This window comes from Pseudopipra pipra, chromosome 1 (assembly GCF_036250125.1).
Source record: "Pseudopipra pipra isolate bDixPip1 chromosome 1, bDixPip1.hap1, whole genome shotgun sequence".
NCBI lineage: Eukaryota > Metazoa > Chordata > Aves > Passeriformes > Pipridae > Pseudopipra > Pseudopipra pipra.
Window position 1 is genome coordinate 20,691,384 of NC_087549.1, and position 18,007 is coordinate 20,709,390.

Here is an 18,007-nt window from a genome sequence, read left to right on the forward strand (position 1 = left end):
TTAGAAGTATGTATGAAGGTTGGTTATATGCCTGCTGTTTGTACTTGCATTTCTAAAATATTTTGTTCTTTTGAGTACAGAAACAAACATTAATGCAGCACATTCTTCGATGTGACTATGAAGCTTGCAGACAATACCTGATGAATCTTGAACAAGCAGTTGTTTTGGATCAGAATCCACAAATGCTGCAGACGTTCCTTGGCCATAGATGTGACGGAAACCGTAATATTCTGCATGCTTGTGTATCTGTATGCTTTCCAACCAGCAACAAAGAAACAAAAGAGGAAGAGGGTGAGCTCAACAATATCATGAAAATATACTGAAGATAAACTTTTTATACATTTTCAAGAAATCTGAAATAAAGGTTGCTCTCTTCATATTTGGGTATATTATAATCTAGCACCTAAAATGTGTCCTAGCCTTTCAAAGGTGCTGAGACATTTTTATCGCTCTCATAAGGTTTTATAAGAATTCAAAAGTTGATTGATTATGAAAGACAAACTTTTGACATTCACATGTTAATTTTAGATGAAGAAAGTATTTTTCTACTGTTATATCACTAGTATCCCCATTATATCACTAATAAACTTTTATGAGAAACAGTATTTAATATTTTTTGCTATAGTGTATGCTAATGCCTCCAATAAGAAATGCTACTTGCCATTGACATGTAGCAAGAAATGGGAAAGAATGACCTATTAATGCCAGTTACTGACACCATTTAAAAAATCTATTAAATACTGATATGTAAAAAGCATGTTAACAGAAAAAGGTTGCTAAGTCAAGCACTCAGAAATTAGGAAATGCCAGAATTAAGTTTACCCATGTGCTATACATGGGTATGCATTGTGAAATGGTCTTTAATTACACCGTCATACTATTTTTTCCACAGGACTACCTCATTCAGTGCACAAGATGGACGGTGCTCACCGAATGGGTAGCTATTCAATATTTCTTTTTATCCTCATCATTCAGTGTGTGGCCCCATTCCTTACTATTGCACACCATACAAACCCTGCACTGAATAATGAATGAACTTCCTTGTGGGATTTTTGTATGGTGCTGTCATTGAATTTTAGTCATTTATAGACCTTAATTGTTCCTCATATCCCTATTTATAGAATGGGGGTAATGCTGCAGCTTTCTCATCTCTTGCTTGAAGTTTTTCTATATTCAAAGTATTAACTAATTTTGAGGGTTTTGTTTGAGAAGCCTAGGGCCTGATCTCATTTTTTTGAAAAGGTATAATTTCAAAACACTTTATTCTAGAGCTGTATAATAGTAGTTTTAGTTGATTCGTGAATATTAATTATTTCTGTGAGTCAGGCACCTTTTAGGTGTTGAGAAATTAGTAAAATGTATCACAATCATCTGTATAAACTTGTTTCGCAAAGTTCTGTGTGCTGTGAGATGTGGCAGAAATAGGTTCCAGTTCTCCAGAGTGATGTTCAGTGGCATTAAACACAAGACAATGTTTCTCCCTCTCCTTGTCAAGCTGTTGCTGCCTTACTCACCCCTTCCAAATGTTGCAGCAAATAAGGCATAAACAGCTTGCTCATTGTATAACCCTTCATCTTTAGTGTGTCGTCCATCCTGTGCACTGATTGAGGCAGGGGTCTTGTTGCCTGGGGCAGGGTGGGTGGAGTGACAAAAAAATTCAAAACAAAAAAACAACCCAAAATAAACAAACCCCAACTGTGTAACTGAAGATTGGTTTACTGTAAGCACACAACGAATTTGAAATGAGGATGCATAGGCAAACTTAATCTGACTTTTCCTAATTTGAGTGCTTGTCTTTGCAACCTTGACAGTTTTTTTCCAGTAACTTCATTTGGATGTAATTTAACTTTATGAAAAATGAAAAACATGAACCTGATAGACTTGTAACACTCCTCTGCCTCTCTCTTTCCCCTCATGAAACTTGTTCTTGAAGGGGATTAATATCTTTAGATTCAGGTCACATTTAACTTCTACTGTAACTGTTAGTGATGGGTATTAGGGCAAGCTTATTTTTGTTGCATCATGTGGAGGGCAGTGGTGACTAATGTTACTGTCTGAGAGTTATATGGCCATCTCTTAAACCGTAAGAGAAGTTTGATTTGTGAGTAAAGGCTTCAATTCCAGACTACAGATACGATGTTTCTTAACAATTTCAGAACACAGTACCTCTTCCCAGCTAGTACCTGCCTGAGATTCTTCATTCTTCTTTATTTAGATTCTTCTCTAAGTGACAGGAAATTTTGAGGGCAGGGATAAGCTCTTTTTCGCCTTTTCTCTCAGATCCTGTGCCTAGTTTTGCCATAGCTCCTGCAGTGTTGGGTAAATGAATTGCAGGAAAAGTGGCCCCAGATATACAAAGCTGGGGGAAGGCTGCTCTGTTTCTATGTTTTGGTATCTCCTCAGTCTTGCCAATAGAAAAGATCTTGGAAGAGACGTGTCCAAAAGAAGTGTCCAAAGCATGTGAAATCATTGAAGAGTTACGATGTGAATTTCAGCCAACATCACTGAACACATGAAAACTGAGGGGTTTTGTGTAGGGAATTGGGACAGATTTAATTAGCCAACAGAACAGCAAATTACCATTAGGGCCAAAGCATTTACAATTGATGGGTCTCCAAAAATGAACTGTGTAAGTAGAACAGCAAAAATTCAGTTACAGTTTACTTTCACCAGAACAAGTGAAACCTGTTGCAGAGAATGGTTGTATTGCTGGAGAGAGCACTGTCAAGAGCTGTGATTTGCTGTGTGAGGGGTCCAGAAGTACTAAGTGATGGGTCATGAGTTAGGAGAACTAGTGGATCTGAGAAAGGAGTACAGCACAAATACAGTGGCAATTCATTGTCAGCTACAGTTCAACTTGTGTAGAGCCAGGGGCACATGAATAGTATTCTGTAAGTGCTTGGTCGTCTGCTGTGGGTAGTAGGTGATTTTTGTCTAAGAAGCCTGCACATGCTTGTGAACAAGCAAAATCTAAGATCTTTGCTCCTTCGGGTTGTGATGAGTAGAAAGATCTAAAAAATAAACATACAGTAAAAGCTGACAAACACCATTGGTTTGTCTTTTTCATTCTTTGAATGAGAGGTATTAATGGCACTTTCCTGTTTAAAAAAAGAAAGGAATTATCTAGGTCTTAGTGCTGTCAGTGTGAAAATAAGTGTATAAGATGACTGCCGGTTCGAAAAGTCTTTAAGTGGAAGGTGAGCACTAGCCCTAGCATAGAGAGAATTATCAGAGTCACTTTAAGGAAATATTTTTCTGTGTTCAGAAATACAGCTTTTCCTTCTAGTTTGTACCAAAAATTCTCCTTCACTCCACTGAAAGGAAAATTATCCCTTTCCTGGCCTGTGTTGTGCTGAAAGTGACTTCTCTTTCCGTTGTTTCTGGATCCGTGGTGCTAGTGATTCATTTCAATTTGCTGTGTAGTGGTTATGCGATCTTTAATTGTCAGTAGTTCCTAAAGAAGCAATGACTGTTACTCTGTGCAAACCTTATACATCTGACTTTACTGCTTTATCTGTGTATTTATCTTGCAGATAAATAAATCTACATTAGGTCTTTGATTCAGGTGGTTGCTTCAAGCTGTATTGTAACTGTACAATGAAGCTTTTGCTTTTTTTTTTTTGTATTGCACTTGACACAATTGAGTCCTCGTTATGAATAAAACCTTTAGGTGTTACTGTGCTTAGGGTTGTAGATGTTAGAAGAAATGCTCATTCTTTCTCATGCAAACTGTTTGTGCTGCCTTATTATAGTCATAACCATCAGGGGGGTTTTCCGAAGCATGTTTGTATGTACAGTGTGTATCGTACAAGCCTACAACTTTGCATTGTTGTTCATGGATGCTCATTGTGAAGTGTGGTTTGTATGCTTGTTTTCTCGTAGTGGTCTGGGTTTTTGTTTGGTTGGTTGGTTGATTTTTTTGTTTGGTTTGGTTGTTTTTTTTGTTGTTGTTGTTGTTGTCATTGTTTTTGAAGCCTCGACTCAACAAGTATCTAGAACCAGCTACATGTTAGGTCCTTGTCTCTTGATACTGAAAACTGAAAGCTTCTACTGGAGCTTGGGTGCCTCGAATTTACTTCCTTAATGGCCTTTTATAAACCAAACCCAGTCAGAATCATTGTTAAGTTCTGTCCCTCTAAATGTAAAAAAAAAAAAAAAATAAAATACAGGGAACATTTTCTGACTAGTGACATTTCATATTTTATACTCCTTTATAATTTTCCCAAGCGAAATTTTAGCACTGACACTTTTCTTGATTTTTCAGAAGCAGAGCGCTCTGAAAGGAATACATTTGCTGAAAGGCTCTCAGCTGTGGAAGCTATTGCAAATGCAATCTCTGTTGTGTCAAGTAATGGTCCAGGAAATAGGGCAGGATCATCAAGCAGCAGAAGGTAAATGCAGTAATGCTTTCTTCTTGTTTTCTGTATGCTAATTTCCGTATTAATTACCAATCTGGTATTAATTCTTTCCTTTTAGTTTAAGAATGGGCTCTATTACTAGCCTTAAGTTGGATTTCACTTCTTCAAGCACCAAACTACAACTCTAGTGGGTTTTTTTTAAGCTTTTTCTGGTGTGAGAAATAATGGTGGGATATTTCTAAATTAATTCTGTTTTCTGGGATTGGTGCTTTGTCTCCTCAGTTGTGAAGTGAAAATGCTCCTTTTTGTGGGGAGAGGGAATTTGAGGATAAGCTCTAGTGTTCTTTACCAAGGAATATTAAGTATCATGGAAGTATTGTACGGGTGCCCAGGCTTGTTTTAAGAGAATTTCTGAGAGAAGTGGTCACTTATGCAGATAAATACTGAGACCAACACCAGTGGGGAAGAACTCAAGTTGATTCTTTTTATCCTAAGCAGTCATTGTCATAGTGAGAGTCCTTTGTATCGAGGGTGCTCTAAAGGATGTTTCTGACCCTGACAGAATTGTAATTTCTGATGACATTTATGTTCTTCCTCTTTTTGTGATGGAACTGAGTGGGGCTCACTTGGAGGGAATTTGACAGTATCTGTACTGAGTTCTAGTCAGTTCAGAGAACTGGCTGAGAGCATAGTACAATTCTTTTACTTAGCTCTCTATGCAGAGCAACTGACATGAAGTGATGCCTTAATCCTTCCCAAGCTACAGTCCTCATCACCATGATCTTTTTGATATGGAGGATAAGGGTAAGGGTTGAAGCTTCCTTCTGACATGCTTAGGAGACATTAATCTTAAGAGGAAGTGCTTAGTAAAAAAACCCAACACCACCACCTATTCCTACACCTTTTCCTCTAGTAAGATGATAGACAGTTTCTTGAAATTGTTTACTGACTGTCCTCAGTGAAGTAGTACTTTTGTGTTAAATAAACAAATAACTCCTCTGAAAATAAGTTTTTTCAAGACCTATTTTTTTTATTCTTTCATTAACCTCTTGTAGTTAGATTTTAAAAAGCAGTAGCAACAAGAGCAAATCCTTGCACAAGCTTAACACCCCTGGCAGTGAGCTTGGGGTGAAAGGAATGTCAGATAGTGGTGATAATGCCCACCAACTGCTACCTACAAGAGGCAGTGCTGTGGTGACTAGGGATGCATTCTGGGCTCAAATCTGTCTTGATGCATTGCTGGCTGACTGTTCTTCCAAGGCCATTATATTCTGTTGCAGCAGATGAATATGGTAATGAAAAATACCTCTAGGGTCGTTCTACTTTATGCTGAAATAAAATGGTTTCCTTTCCCAGTATGAAATTCAGTTTTAAAATGTTCTAGTTATAAATGAAAATGAGAGTATTTTTGCCTTGGTTTTGTATTCAGTTTGAGATTAAGGGAAATGATGAGAAGATCCTTGAGAGCTGCTGGATTGGGCAGACATGAAGCTGGTGCTTCATCCAGTGATCACCAGGACCCGGTTTCTCCACCAATTGCTCCTCCCAGCTGGGTTCCAGATCCTCCTGCAATGGATCCAGGTAAGTCTGCTCATGTATCACATTATACTGTAGAAGGAGAGAGTTGATCGAGGAACTGATGGCTATTAAGGTGAACAACTTATTTTAGTCTCACTCTGAAGTCTGTCTAATGCCATTGAGGTAACTTTAAGAGTTTACTGAAGACTTAACAGCTGTTTTCAAATCCAGTTTGTGTCTTTCTAACACTGGTGTCAAACTTCTGGCAAGTGCTCTTTGTAATACTGAGTTACATTACTGATCTAGGAATGTGGCCGTTTGTAGGAAAGAGTACCAGTTAAATACAGAAAACCTGCAGTGTGTTAGACACTGCAGCAAGAGCATGTTGTTAGGGATGTTTTTATGTATTGATATACATCCTGCTGTTCTGTTTACTGAAAGATGGTGACATTGATTTTATCCTGGCCCCCGCTGTGGGATCTCTTACCACAGCAGCGACTGGCACCGGCCAAGGACCTAGCACCTCCACAATACCAGGTGAGGACATACTGCTTATTTAATTATGCTTTAGAAGGAAAATTATCTCAAAAGCTGTCTTTGCTTGCACAGACTTTCTGCATATGAAAATGGCTCTTATCAGATGAAGATTGGATTGAAGCAGAATTTCACAAGTGTGCAGAAAGTAAATGAAGCACCATGTTATGTTTTATGTAAAAATTTATTTTTACCTGGGGAACGAAAAATATGTAAAGCTGTGGTAATCAGTATGAAATTGGGATTGCTCTGTGTATTTCAGAATGTAATTTGGAACTGAAATTTACAATACTTCAGTGAAGTATCGCTGAAAGCACTGAATAGTCAAGCTACTAATTAATCACCCCAGTGAATCATTGAATTATTTACTTTTAACAGGTAGTAATTTTTTGAGGAAAAACTGTTTCTCTTCAATTTTTTTTTTCTCATTACAGGTCCTTCTACCGAACCATCTGTAGTAGAATCAAAGGATCGGAAGGCAAATGCTCATTTCATACTGAAATTGCTGTGTGATAGTGTTGTTCTGCAGCCTTATCTACGAGAATTGCTGTCAGCTAAGTAAGGATTTTCATATGAATTCTTGCTCTCCTTTGTAATGTTATATCATCTGAAATATATTATGTAGAAGCCTTTTTAAAAAGCTTATTTAAAAGCCTGTTAGTTAAAATGACGGGAGTTAGAATATCAACTGTATTTGTGTCCTGCCATCCTTTAAAAATAGGTCTGTTTCACAGAAGTAAAACAAATAAGAGTGCTTATTCACTCTGTGGCTTTTCTGTTTGCACAAGATTAGCAGTGCAAAGTTTTCCTATATTTATGTCCTACATTGCCTGTTATAACAAAAAAATTCAGTGTTTTAATTTGTCTGTTGTTTTTTTTCCCTAGGGATGCAAGAGGCATGACACCGTTTATGTCAGCAGTTAGTGGCCGGGCATATCCTGCTGCAATTACAATTCTAGAAACTGCACAGAAAATTGCCAAAGGTACAACAGTTTCAGTAATTATTAGCATGTGGTTTCCTAAAGTTTTCTGAAGTTTAACATGTATGCAGAATTATTATTAAAACTGTATATTGTTTCATGCTTTGGACATTTTGCTGTTATGGAATATCTTGCTCTTTAGTGTGTATATTACAATACATTTCTATGAGTATTATTGCTTTTGTGTTCTTTATAGTCTTTTCAGCATTTCATTGCTTTTCAAACCAGTGGATTAAGGTACTATTTTTTGGTAGCACCAAGGTATCACCTGGAATTTATTTCTTTGAGTTGAAAAAAACCTTATATGATAAAGCAATGTGCCAAGCTAGATCCCGTTCCTGAAAAAACTTACATACAAACAAATGTTTTGTGTCTGTTTTTCAATGTTGATATTTAATTGTTTGAGAGAAATATGTGAAATTGAACTTAGGGAGAAACTTAAGTGGATTTGACATTGTCACACCACAGTTCTATAGGACTGTGTGTGGTACAAGGACATTCCTTTTAAGAATATTGTCCATAATCCTTCAAAATGGTGGCTCACTGAATGGACAGAATTGATTAATGTATCAGTGAATTTAAAACTAGGGAAGAGTTGATGGTTGCGTTTTTCAGTTAGGGGTTTTCAGCAGCTTCTATAAGAAATAATGTGACAATCAGAAAGTTTTCTCAAAAAACTGTAACAGATTTTATTTAAACTTCTAATTCTGTATGAGATTTTGTAATGGCAAACATCTGCTGGGTATGGATTCTGTTGGTAGGTTTTGGTTATTTTTGGGGTGTTGTTTTTAACACCGGTGTTATATTGATCATTTTAGCTGAAGCAGCTTCCAGTGAAAAAGAAGATGATGTGTTCATGGGAATGGTTTGTCCTTCTGGTACAAATCCAGATGATTCTCCTTTGTATGTGTTGTGTTGTAATGATACATGCAGTTTTACCTGGACTGGTGCAGAACACATTAACCAAGTAAGTTTGGGTGTTTTTTTTTCTTTTAAAGTAAATAGGAATGTTTCGATCATGTATTGTGTTAGTCTACTAATCCGACTCTTAAATTATTAATTGCATTGTTTAAATTACTGTGACTTTTACGTCTGGTGTAGTTACTGCCTCCCTGAATTCCTTTATACTTTCAAAGCTGATTAGGTTCCTCAGAACATGGCTATTAATGGGTGTGGCTTTTCCCCCTCTGCTTAACTTTGGCAAGAAGTTGGGTGGACACAGCTCTTTGAAAACACTGAACACTCTAACTCACAACAAAGGTTCACTCTCTAGAACTGACCTCCTTCTAAGCGAAGACATCAGTTTGAATAAGTGCAATGTTATCGTATCCTGAAATACTGTGAGATTGCAAGTAGGAAGAAAACTATGCACAATATTTTTGGTAATTTTTTTTTTAGGATATATTTGAATGCCGAACATGTGGCCTATTGGAATCACTTTGTTGTTGCACAGAATGTGCAAGGGTCTGTCACAAAGGGCATGACTGCAAGTAAGTATTTGTGTTCTGTTTCTTACAATTAAAGCAATATTTTGTTGTTTCCTTTGTTTACTGATAGTTAATAAGTTTTTTCCTTGTCCAAAGTGTTCCAGTCTCAGACAAAGAAGATTAATACTTCAAATGCCTTCTTTTCATTCTACTCTGTAAAATTTATTTTATGAGTCAGAATTAAAAGAGTAACCTGAAGCAGTCTTCTGCTTTTCACTTTTTAGAATTGAGAATAAATGAGTAATTCTGACACCCACAAAGTGCCTAATGTTCTAAGAATATTGTATCTAAATAATACTGTTTTAATTTTGGGTGCTCCCAGGAGTTTTCTGGAGCCAGTGAATCCTGATGACTGGTCATTCTTGTGAATTTTCTTAAAGAAGAGTAGCATATTATTTTCTTAAGATAACTGTAATAAAGGGAAAAATGAGCAAGCAATCAAGAAGTGTCAGATCAACCTGGCCTAAAACTTCGAAGCTGCAGATGTTTCGTGCTGCTGTTACAGGCTGTGAATCTTACAGCATTAATATCCTCTATAATAAGCTACAATAAGATACAATTATAAAGATATTCTCAGCACTGTAACAGTTACTGAAATTTTACTGCATGTCATGAGTATTTCCAACTTAACTTTCTTGAGTGGAGGCTATTTGAGAGAGGAATAAATTGTCTTGGATGAGTTTTACTAAAGAACTATGAAAAGCTCTGTAGTGAAACTGCCCTCTTAAATGAGTGTAAGAAACATGAATAGCAAATGTCAAGTGCTGCCACATATAGACTCTGTTTCTCCTTTAAGCTAGGTTTTGTCATCTTGCTACTGTAAGAAACAAACTCCAGCAGGAATCTTAAGGTGTACACTTAACCCCCCTCAGCTTGTTCAGAGAAGATTGGTATATTACTGAACAGAGTTGCACCTCACCTTTTCCATTTCTTGTAGGCTCAAACGAACATCTCCGACGGCCTACTGCGATTGCTGGGAGAAGTGCAAGTGTAAAACACTAATTGCTGGACAGAAGTCTGCTCGCCTTGATCTCCTTTACCGCCTGCTTACCACCACAAATCTTGTCACCATGCCAAATAGCAGGTAAGTTCATATCTGCAATGGCAAGGGCAGAAAAAAATTTATTCTTTTTAAATATGTGGTGTATCATACTGCTACTAATAATTTTTTCATTGCAGGGGAGAACATCTGCTGTTGTTTTTAGTACAGACAGTTGCCAGGCAAACTGTAGAACATTGCCAGTACAGACCACCTAGAATTAGGGAAGATCGTAATCGTAAAACTGCAAATCCTGAAGGTAAGAGCCATTTCAGTGAAATAAATGGCAAATTCCATATTTCAGTACCTCTTTCTTATGTTGCCTTTTTTTTTGTTTTGGTTTGTTTTTTTTTAGATTCTGATATGCCTGATCATGATTTAGAACCTCCTCGTTTTGCCCAGCTTGCTTTGGAACGTGTTTTGCAGGACTGGAATGCACTGAAGTCCATGATCATGTTTGGCTCCCAGGAAAATAAAGACCCGTGTGTATTTACACATAGTTGTCACTGTAAAGTTTAATCTGATATTTGAGACCTGCTGACTTACATAAATTTATTTCCTTTCCTTTTGTTTTTTCCAAGTCTTAGTGCAAGCAGTAGGATAGGTCATCTTCTGCCTGAAGAGCAAGTTTACCTTAATCAGCAAAGTGGAACTATTCGCTTGGACTGTTTTACACACTGCCTTATTGTCAAGTGTACAGCAGACATTTTGGTAAGCACTCTTAGTTATGTTTTACATAGATTTTCTGAATAATATGATACTATAGTGTGTCTTGGATCATATGCTTGGGGACTAATTTGAAACTAACTTCAAGTTAGTCTTGGTTTTGTGAATTCATACTGCAATGACTGTGATCTCCCTTTGAATCTTAATGTCTTGTTTCATGCGTCTAAACTGGGTTGTAATGACCTGTTTCTTCAGCTCTTAGATACTTTGCTGGGTACTCTGGTAAAGGAATTACAAAACAAGTATACACCAGGACGCAGAGAAGAAGCTATTGCTGTTACAATGAGATTTCTGCGTTCTGTGGCAAGAGTGTTTGTCATTCTTAGTGTGGAAATGGCTTCCTCCAAAAAGAAAAAGTAAGGGGTGGAGATGTGTGTATTGATTGTGGTGGTGGGGTTTTGCCTTTTTTTTTCTTTATTTAAATATTTATTCTCTTGTTAAATGAATTGATACAATTCAACAATAGGCAGAAACATCTGCATTAATTTGTGGTCTGTAGACAGATGTGGAAAGATTCAAACCTCAGGATGACACAATAGCTGATGATATGTCATATATATAGCTTTTTAATGCAATGCTTGTTAAACTTACATGTTCATACTGAACCTTTCTGTTTACAGTGTTAGGATTTTTGGAAGTAGGGTTTTTTGACATGCTAAAATTGGAATCTATTGTTGTTTGTCAGTAGTAGATTTAGATACCAAGCCTTAGTCTTGAATTACGGAATGATGCAACTTTTTAACTACCATGGATAGCTGTGCATATTGTTATTATCCACACAAATGTATGTATCTGTTAAAGATATTTTTTTTCTCAAAAAGTCAAGACAAATAATATTGCCATGAAGTTTTTTGGGGAAAAAAAAAGCATATTTGACCTTTATTTTTCTTTTCTCCCCTAGCAATTTTATTCCACAGCCAATTGGAAAATGTAAACGTGTATTCCAGGCATTGTTGCCCTATGCTGTTGAAGAGTTGTGCAATGTAGCAGAATCTCTAATTATTCCAGTCAGGATGGGAATTGCACGTCCTACTGCACCATTTACTCTTGCTAGCACAAGTATAGATGCTATGCAGGGAAGTGAAGAACTGTTTTCTGTGGAGCCTCTGCCACCCAGACCATCATCTGACCAGTCTAGCAGGTAAAATTTGTTAATGCTCACTATTCATTTTTCTCAATGTCTTATAAAGGTGATTTTTTGGTTAGCTTTACATTAAATGACATCCAGAGCTCCAAATCTACTTTTTTGGTCGTTTTATTTATTTATTTATTTATTTATTTTAAGTTCTAGTCAGTCTCAGTCGTCTTACATCATAAGGAATCCTCAGCAAAGACGAATCAGCCAGTCCCAACCAGTTCGTGGCAGGGATGAAGAACAAGATGATATTGTTTCAGCAGATGTGGAAGAGGTCAGTTTTCTTTTTTTGTATTTGGTTTTTCTTGTCAATATGGCGCATCTTTAACACCTTTAACATCTGAACCAGAAATCCATGCATCAAGACCTCAAGATACTGAGTAGTACCTCATGAAATCCTACTATGCTGTAAGCATTTTTTGATAGACATTTGTAATGGTTGTTTTCTATTCTATTTCTATTATAACTCCCTGTTAAAAAAGTTTTAAGGTCTTTCAGCACACGGCTGCTCTTATGTAGGTTCTATTGGAGAGCAAAAGGGTCTATTAGCAGGATGATACCTCTTCAGTATTTAGAAACTAACACTAGGTTTTGTAGTCAGTTCTCCCCTTTCAGCATTAAAATCTAATGTTCAAGGCTGTTTTATTTGTAGATCTGATTTTTTTTTTTCTCCACAACACTGTAGACTGTATAGCCATGTACAACTACTGTGGCTGTAAGTTCATTTTTTTTCATTTCATGATGAAAACTGAATTTTCATCAATTCAGTTTGGAGGTCATCTTTCTAATATTTGATTTTTGTTCCTTAGTTTCTAAATTAAATTTTGCACTGTGTTTCTGAAAACACATAGATTATCTCTGATATGGAAGATATTCTAGCATAAAATTACAATGCCCTTTCCAGGTTGAAGTGGTTGAGGGGGTGGCTGGCGAAGAAGACCATCATGATGAACAGGAAGAACGTGGTGAAGAAAATGCTGAAGCAGAAGGACAGCATGATGAGCATGATGAGGATGGTATGTATAATGTACATCCTACACACTACTGGTTAAATGAGAAAACTTCATCAAAAAGTAAAGGCATCTTTGAATTCACCAGTTATAAAATTTGAGAGACTTGCATGAGTAGAGAGACTCCAAGGGTTTCAGACTACACATCTGAGAGAAGGAGGTAAAATTATAGATAACTTGCAGTAGGCAAGTACAAGAACATTTTTATGTTTCTCTTTCTGCATGAGGAAAAAATATTAAGGTCCCAAAGGATTAAACAAACCAAAGGCATCAAATGTTACCATGTTCTTGGTTAACAATATGTATTTTGCTCTATGTATTTGCTACTGTAAAATGTTGACATAGAGTACTTGAAGAACTAAAAAAATAACCTAGCTCTTGTATGGCTGATGATACAATCATAGTTGTCGTAGATGTGTTCTCAGAAGGGATCTGAATCATGTGAGCTAGTTCTCAAACTAATCACGGAATATTAAGTTATGGTTCAATATTTTGTAGATAAAATTATTCAATTCTGTATGAAAATGTGTGACATTAATACCACTTGTATTACTTAGTTTGGAATTAGACGGCCCAAAGCTATGATTAAAAAAAATTATCTTCTCTTTCTGACTGTGCTTTGTGTTTCCAGTCAACCCATTTATGGTACAGTAAATCTGTTTAATTATTTGCTGAGTATTTAAACATTTCATTCTCAAAACTTAAACTGGAATAGAACCTCTATATTTAGTCAGATCTTTTTAAAGTTTTCAGATATTCCTTAGATACTAGTTTGAAACAGCATATGGTTAATTGTCCTAACACATGTGTATGAAGAGTTTTGGAGTCTTTTGGCTTGAGTGACTAATTCCGAATCCTTAAAGTCTTTATTTTCAGTGTGTGTTGAATGTACATGTGCAGTGCACAGTGAGAGGGCTGGGGGTCGCTAATTTCTGGAAAATAAGAAAACATGCTCCAAGTGTTGTTGCCTCTCTGCACTGCTTTTATGACCTCCCTGCATGTCTGTTAACTTCTGCTAGAGTGAGAGGCTCTGGGTTTTGTTTAATATGTGTTACCTGAGTCACTATAGTAATTCTTATTTTTCTCTCTTTCTAAATATGGGATGTTTTGTATATTGTTTTTATAGGCAGTGATATGGAGTTGGATTTGTTAGCTGCTGCTGAAACAGAAAGTGACAGTGAGAGTAACCACAGTAACCAGGACAATGCCAGTGGGCGCAGAAGTGTTGTCACTGCAGCTACTGCTGGGTCAGAAGCAGGTACACCACATCTTTTTTGTGTTTAATCTAGCTGTTTAAATTTAGATATTAGGATTAAGTACCGTCCTCCTTCCCCATGTTTCCTCTTTTTCCTTTGTTCTAATAGTAAGGTACTATGCAGACTTTTTGGACAAGATATGCGTTAAGATGTGATCTATCTTTCTTACTCTTAAGGAGCTTCTGCATGTGTTAGAGATCACCTTGTACTCTTATGAAATGAAATCAAATGTTCTCACTTTTTAGCACAGAAGTTTAAAGAAATGGTTTATGGTTTAAAACAATACACAAAACCTGAGCAAACATTGTACAGCTTTTTGAGAGCAACTGCTTTATTGTCCAGTTTGAAAGCATAGTTTTTAGAGTTCACTGCCCTGGAGTTAGAGTCAGCAAAGAATTTTAAAATCAAATTACTTCTTTATTTATATTTTGAAATGTAAGGAGTCTGCTTATTCATGAAACCTGGAGACAATTAGCAGTATGTTAGGGGGATAACTTATTTAACATTTTCAATAGTGGTACTTGAATCCTTTTAGTATATGTAGTTTTTTCTCATGGAAAAAGTTTACAATGCTGACATGTATATGTGCACAGATGTGCAGTTGTCAGTTATTGTTTATTGCTTATTTTCTCAACAGGAGCAAGCAGTGTGCCAGCATTTTTTTCTGAAGATGACTCTCAGTCAAATGATTCCAGTGACTCTGATAGCAGCAGCAGTCAGAGTGACGACATAGAGCAGGAGACCTTCATGCTTGATGAGCCTCTGGAACGAACCACAAATAGCTCACACGCCAATGGTGCTGCCCAGGCTCCCCGTTCCATGCAGTGGGCTGTACGGAATACCCAAAACCAGAGGACCACTAGCACAGCTCCTTCTAGTACATCAACCCCAGCAGGCAAGTCTGAGTAAATTGCATGCATGACTGTCAGTTAGCTCTGGCTTTGTTCCTTCCTCTGTTTTTGTTTATTCTCTCAAGGATGAAATCTTATCTCTTTGTCTTAGTGCTGACCTATCTTGACTGTTCCAGTTCTAGTTTTGAATTTTAAAAAAAGGAAAGGATCTGCTACAGTTCTTAAGAAGATCTGTAGCTAGTAATGCTTACTGTAGCTAGTAATTTTTTGCTAGTTACAGTTGTGATGTCAGTAATATTTACAAGTTTATTTCTGGAAATCTTCATTATATCAGTCAATACACAAAACATATAGCAGAGATAAATGAATTTATTAATATCATATCACCTTTTATGTTTAGCAAGTTCAGCGGGCTTGATTTATATTGATCCATCAAACCTCCGTCGAAGTGGTACCATCAGTACAAGTGCTGCAGCAGCAGCTGCAGCACTTGAAGCCAGCAATGCAAGCAGCTATTTGACATCTGCAAGCAGTTTGGCAAGAGCATACAGTATTGTGATACGGCAGATATCTGACCTGATGGGTCTGATTCCAAAGTACAATCATTTAGTATACTCCCAGATCCCAGCTGCAGTGAAGCTGACTTACCAAGATGCAGTTAACTTGCAGGTAAGAGCATGCCAGTTTTTGTAGAGGAATATAATTTCAATACATCCTTTCTGTGTTATGTGCATATTTTTTGGTACAGTGCTCTTGACTGTCGTTTTTTGAAAGTATATGTAAAATGCATCTCTAGAGAAAATACTTGAAGGGGAAGGCTGGTGTCTGATGTGTAGAGGCGTAAGTTTCAAAGACTTGAAGGAGGAACTCCAGTGTGTTCAGGAAATATGTATCAACTTGTATGTGAGCTCTGTGTATAGAGTGAAATAATCTGTGCTGAATTTAGTACAAAAATCAATTGTCAGAATAACATAGCTGCTTTGGGGGGGGCAAGTAATCAAATGATGCTGTTTTCTGTTAACAGTGCTGCGTGCTGGGATGTGAAAACCTGATGACAGTATATTTCCTTGTAATTGAGTCACATGGTATTTTTATGGCTCTATTTTCACAGTGTGTTGGGAGGAAAAGGCTTCTGATTTGAGAGAGGAAGGTTAGAAAGATATTCTGGTATCAAACACTGGGGTAATACACAGGGAAAGAGATAAGGGAGTGTAATTTTACTATGGAGAAAGCTAAAATAATTTTCTGTTCAGGAGATTCTTAACAGTAAAAGTGGAGATCTGTCCAGCTGAGGGACCAAGATATTTGTTATTAGCATGTGAAAGTTTGACAGTAGGGGTTTTGTTTGGATACAGAAATGGGGTTGAGACAGCATTTTGTTAGTTTAGCAGACACAAGAACATTTAAGAGTGTGGGAGTTGTTTTTGAAGATCAGTTTTTAGAGGAATGAAGAAAGCAGTCTGATTTGGATCAAAAAACCTAACAGGTCAATGGAGTTAGCAAAAATGACAAGAAATGCAGGTTTGCAGAGCCTGTGTTGGGTACACGCGAAGAGAAGACTAGATCAGAAGGAGAAGTTGTATGCAGACATAGTTCTCTGTGCAGGTATTAACTTTGTCATCTTCACTGAGTAAGTTGCAAGGCATGAAGAATGGTGAAAGATCTGGCTGATGAATGCCATAGCAGGATGAGGGGTGTTAAAGCTACTAGGAATTCAGGAACTGAGCTAAAACCCCAGGATGTGTGCACCTGGGAGATGCTGAGTGGTTGTAAGGTGAGGAGTAGAAGAGATTCCCAAAAGAGAGAGAGGGGATGGTGAGAATGCTTTACAGGTATCAAAATATTAAGTGAAGAGAGCTGCATACCACCACAGTATATCAGCAGTCTCAAAAGAGCTTTCAAAACCTGATCACTGGTCATTCTCAAACATAGTTTTCAGCCTCTTTGTAGGGAATCAGGTCTAGATTGCTTATGTTTAGATTGCATTATCATCTTCTAGTTCTATTGTTTGCAAAGCTAATTAAATCTCATTTTTCTATAGAATTACGTAGAAGAAAAGCTTATTCCTACTTGGAATTGGATGGTTAGTATCATGGACTCTACTGAAGCTCAGCTGCGTTATGGTTCTGCATTATCATCTGCTGGTGATCCTGGGCATCCAAATCATCCTCTCCATGCTTCTCAGAACTCAGCTAGAAGGGAAAGGATGACAGCCCGTGAGGAAGCCAGCTTAAGAACACTTGAGGGAAGAAGGTATAAAAATAGTTTGATTATTGCATGTAATATGAATTACCAGTTTTACAGTCAAATCTTATTCACTGACATTTTATGAATTTGATTTTGTAGTGCAGCAGTGTAGTTACTGTTTTGATTGAAGTAGGCTTCCTGTGTCATTGCTACTGTTTGGTTTATTGGGATGCACTAGACTCCTCTCAATGTTGCTTACAATACACTGCATCTGAACTGCCTGTTGTGTGGTTGTAACTACCAGACTCTTTTTGTGTGTGGTTTACTGAGGTTTTACATCCATATTTCAAATATAGAGACTAATACATAAAGGTTTCATTCTCCTGTGATGCCTGATCTCTCTGTATTCAATCCTTCTCTTTCACTAGACGTGCTACTTTACTCAGTGCCCGTCAGGGAATGATGTCAGCACGTGGCGATTTCCTGAACTACGCACTGTCCTTGATGCGTTCTCACAATGATGAGCATTCAGACGTCCTTCCTGTTCTAGATGTCTGTTCACTAAAGCATGTAGCATATGTTTTTCAAGCCCTTATTTATTGGATTAAAGCAATGAATCAACAGACAACATTGGATACTCCTCAGCTGGAAAGAAAAAGGTATCGAGGCTGACTCCTAGAAAGAAAAACTTGCGCAAAAGTGGTGTTTGCCCTTTTGTTTCAGTCATTTGCGTTGTTTATTTTCTTTTTTTTTTTTTCAAGAACTCGAGAACTTTTGGAACTGGGTCTTGACAATGAAGATTCAGAACATGAAAATGATGATGACACCAATCAAAGTTAGTATACAGAAACACCTGTAATAGCATACCAAAATGCCAGACTGTCTTAGTGTTTTTTCCCCTTTACCTAGCTGAGACTTTGAATAAA

General features: G+C 37.1%; 1 protein-coding gene across 15 annotated transcripts in view; it reads left to right on the forward strand.

The window, feature by feature from the left end:
- Positions 1-18,007, forward strand: part of UBR5 (ubiquitin protein ligase E3 component n-recognin 5) — an 83,725-nt gene that overhangs the window by 53,399 nt on the left and 12,319 nt on the right. For 8 of the 15 annotated variants that reach the window (XM_064647328.1, XM_064647342.1, XM_064647345.1 and 5 more), the window contains 23 exons: positions 81-291; positions 893-937; positions 4,265-4,391; positions 5,788-5,939; positions 6,318-6,413; positions 6,845-6,968; positions 7,296-7,393; positions 8,209-8,357; positions 8,789-8,880; positions 9,815-9,961; positions 10,057-10,175; positions 10,272-10,398; positions 10,498-10,627; positions 10,838-10,998; positions 11,544-11,783; positions 11,928-12,051; positions 12,682-12,793; positions 13,914-14,045; positions 14,681-14,942; positions 15,299-15,563; positions 16,936-17,147; positions 17,510-17,740; positions 17,843-17,916. In XM_064647328.1, the coding sequence (XP_064503398.1) occupies positions 81-291; positions 893-937; positions 4,265-4,391; positions 5,788-5,939; positions 6,318-6,413; positions 6,845-6,968; positions 7,296-7,393; positions 8,209-8,357; positions 8,789-8,880; positions 9,815-9,961; positions 10,057-10,175; positions 10,272-10,398; positions 10,498-10,627; positions 10,838-10,998; positions 11,544-11,783; positions 11,928-12,051; positions 12,682-12,793; positions 13,914-14,045; positions 14,681-14,942; positions 15,299-15,563; positions 16,936-17,147; positions 17,510-17,740; positions 17,843-17,916 (3,430 nt within the window). The remainder of the gene's footprint in view (positions 1-80; positions 292-892; positions 938-4,264; positions 4,392-5,787; positions 5,940-6,317; positions 6,414-6,844; positions 6,969-7,295; positions 7,394-8,208; positions 8,358-8,788; positions 8,881-9,814; positions 9,962-10,056; positions 10,176-10,271; positions 10,399-10,497; positions 10,628-10,837; positions 10,999-11,543; positions 11,784-11,927; positions 12,052-12,681; positions 12,794-13,913; positions 14,046-14,680; positions 14,943-15,298; positions 15,564-16,935; positions 17,148-17,509; positions 17,741-17,842; positions 17,917-18,007) is intronic. The other 7 variants (XM_064647347.1, XM_064647349.1, XM_064647356.1 and 4 more) reach the window with 4 other exon arrangements.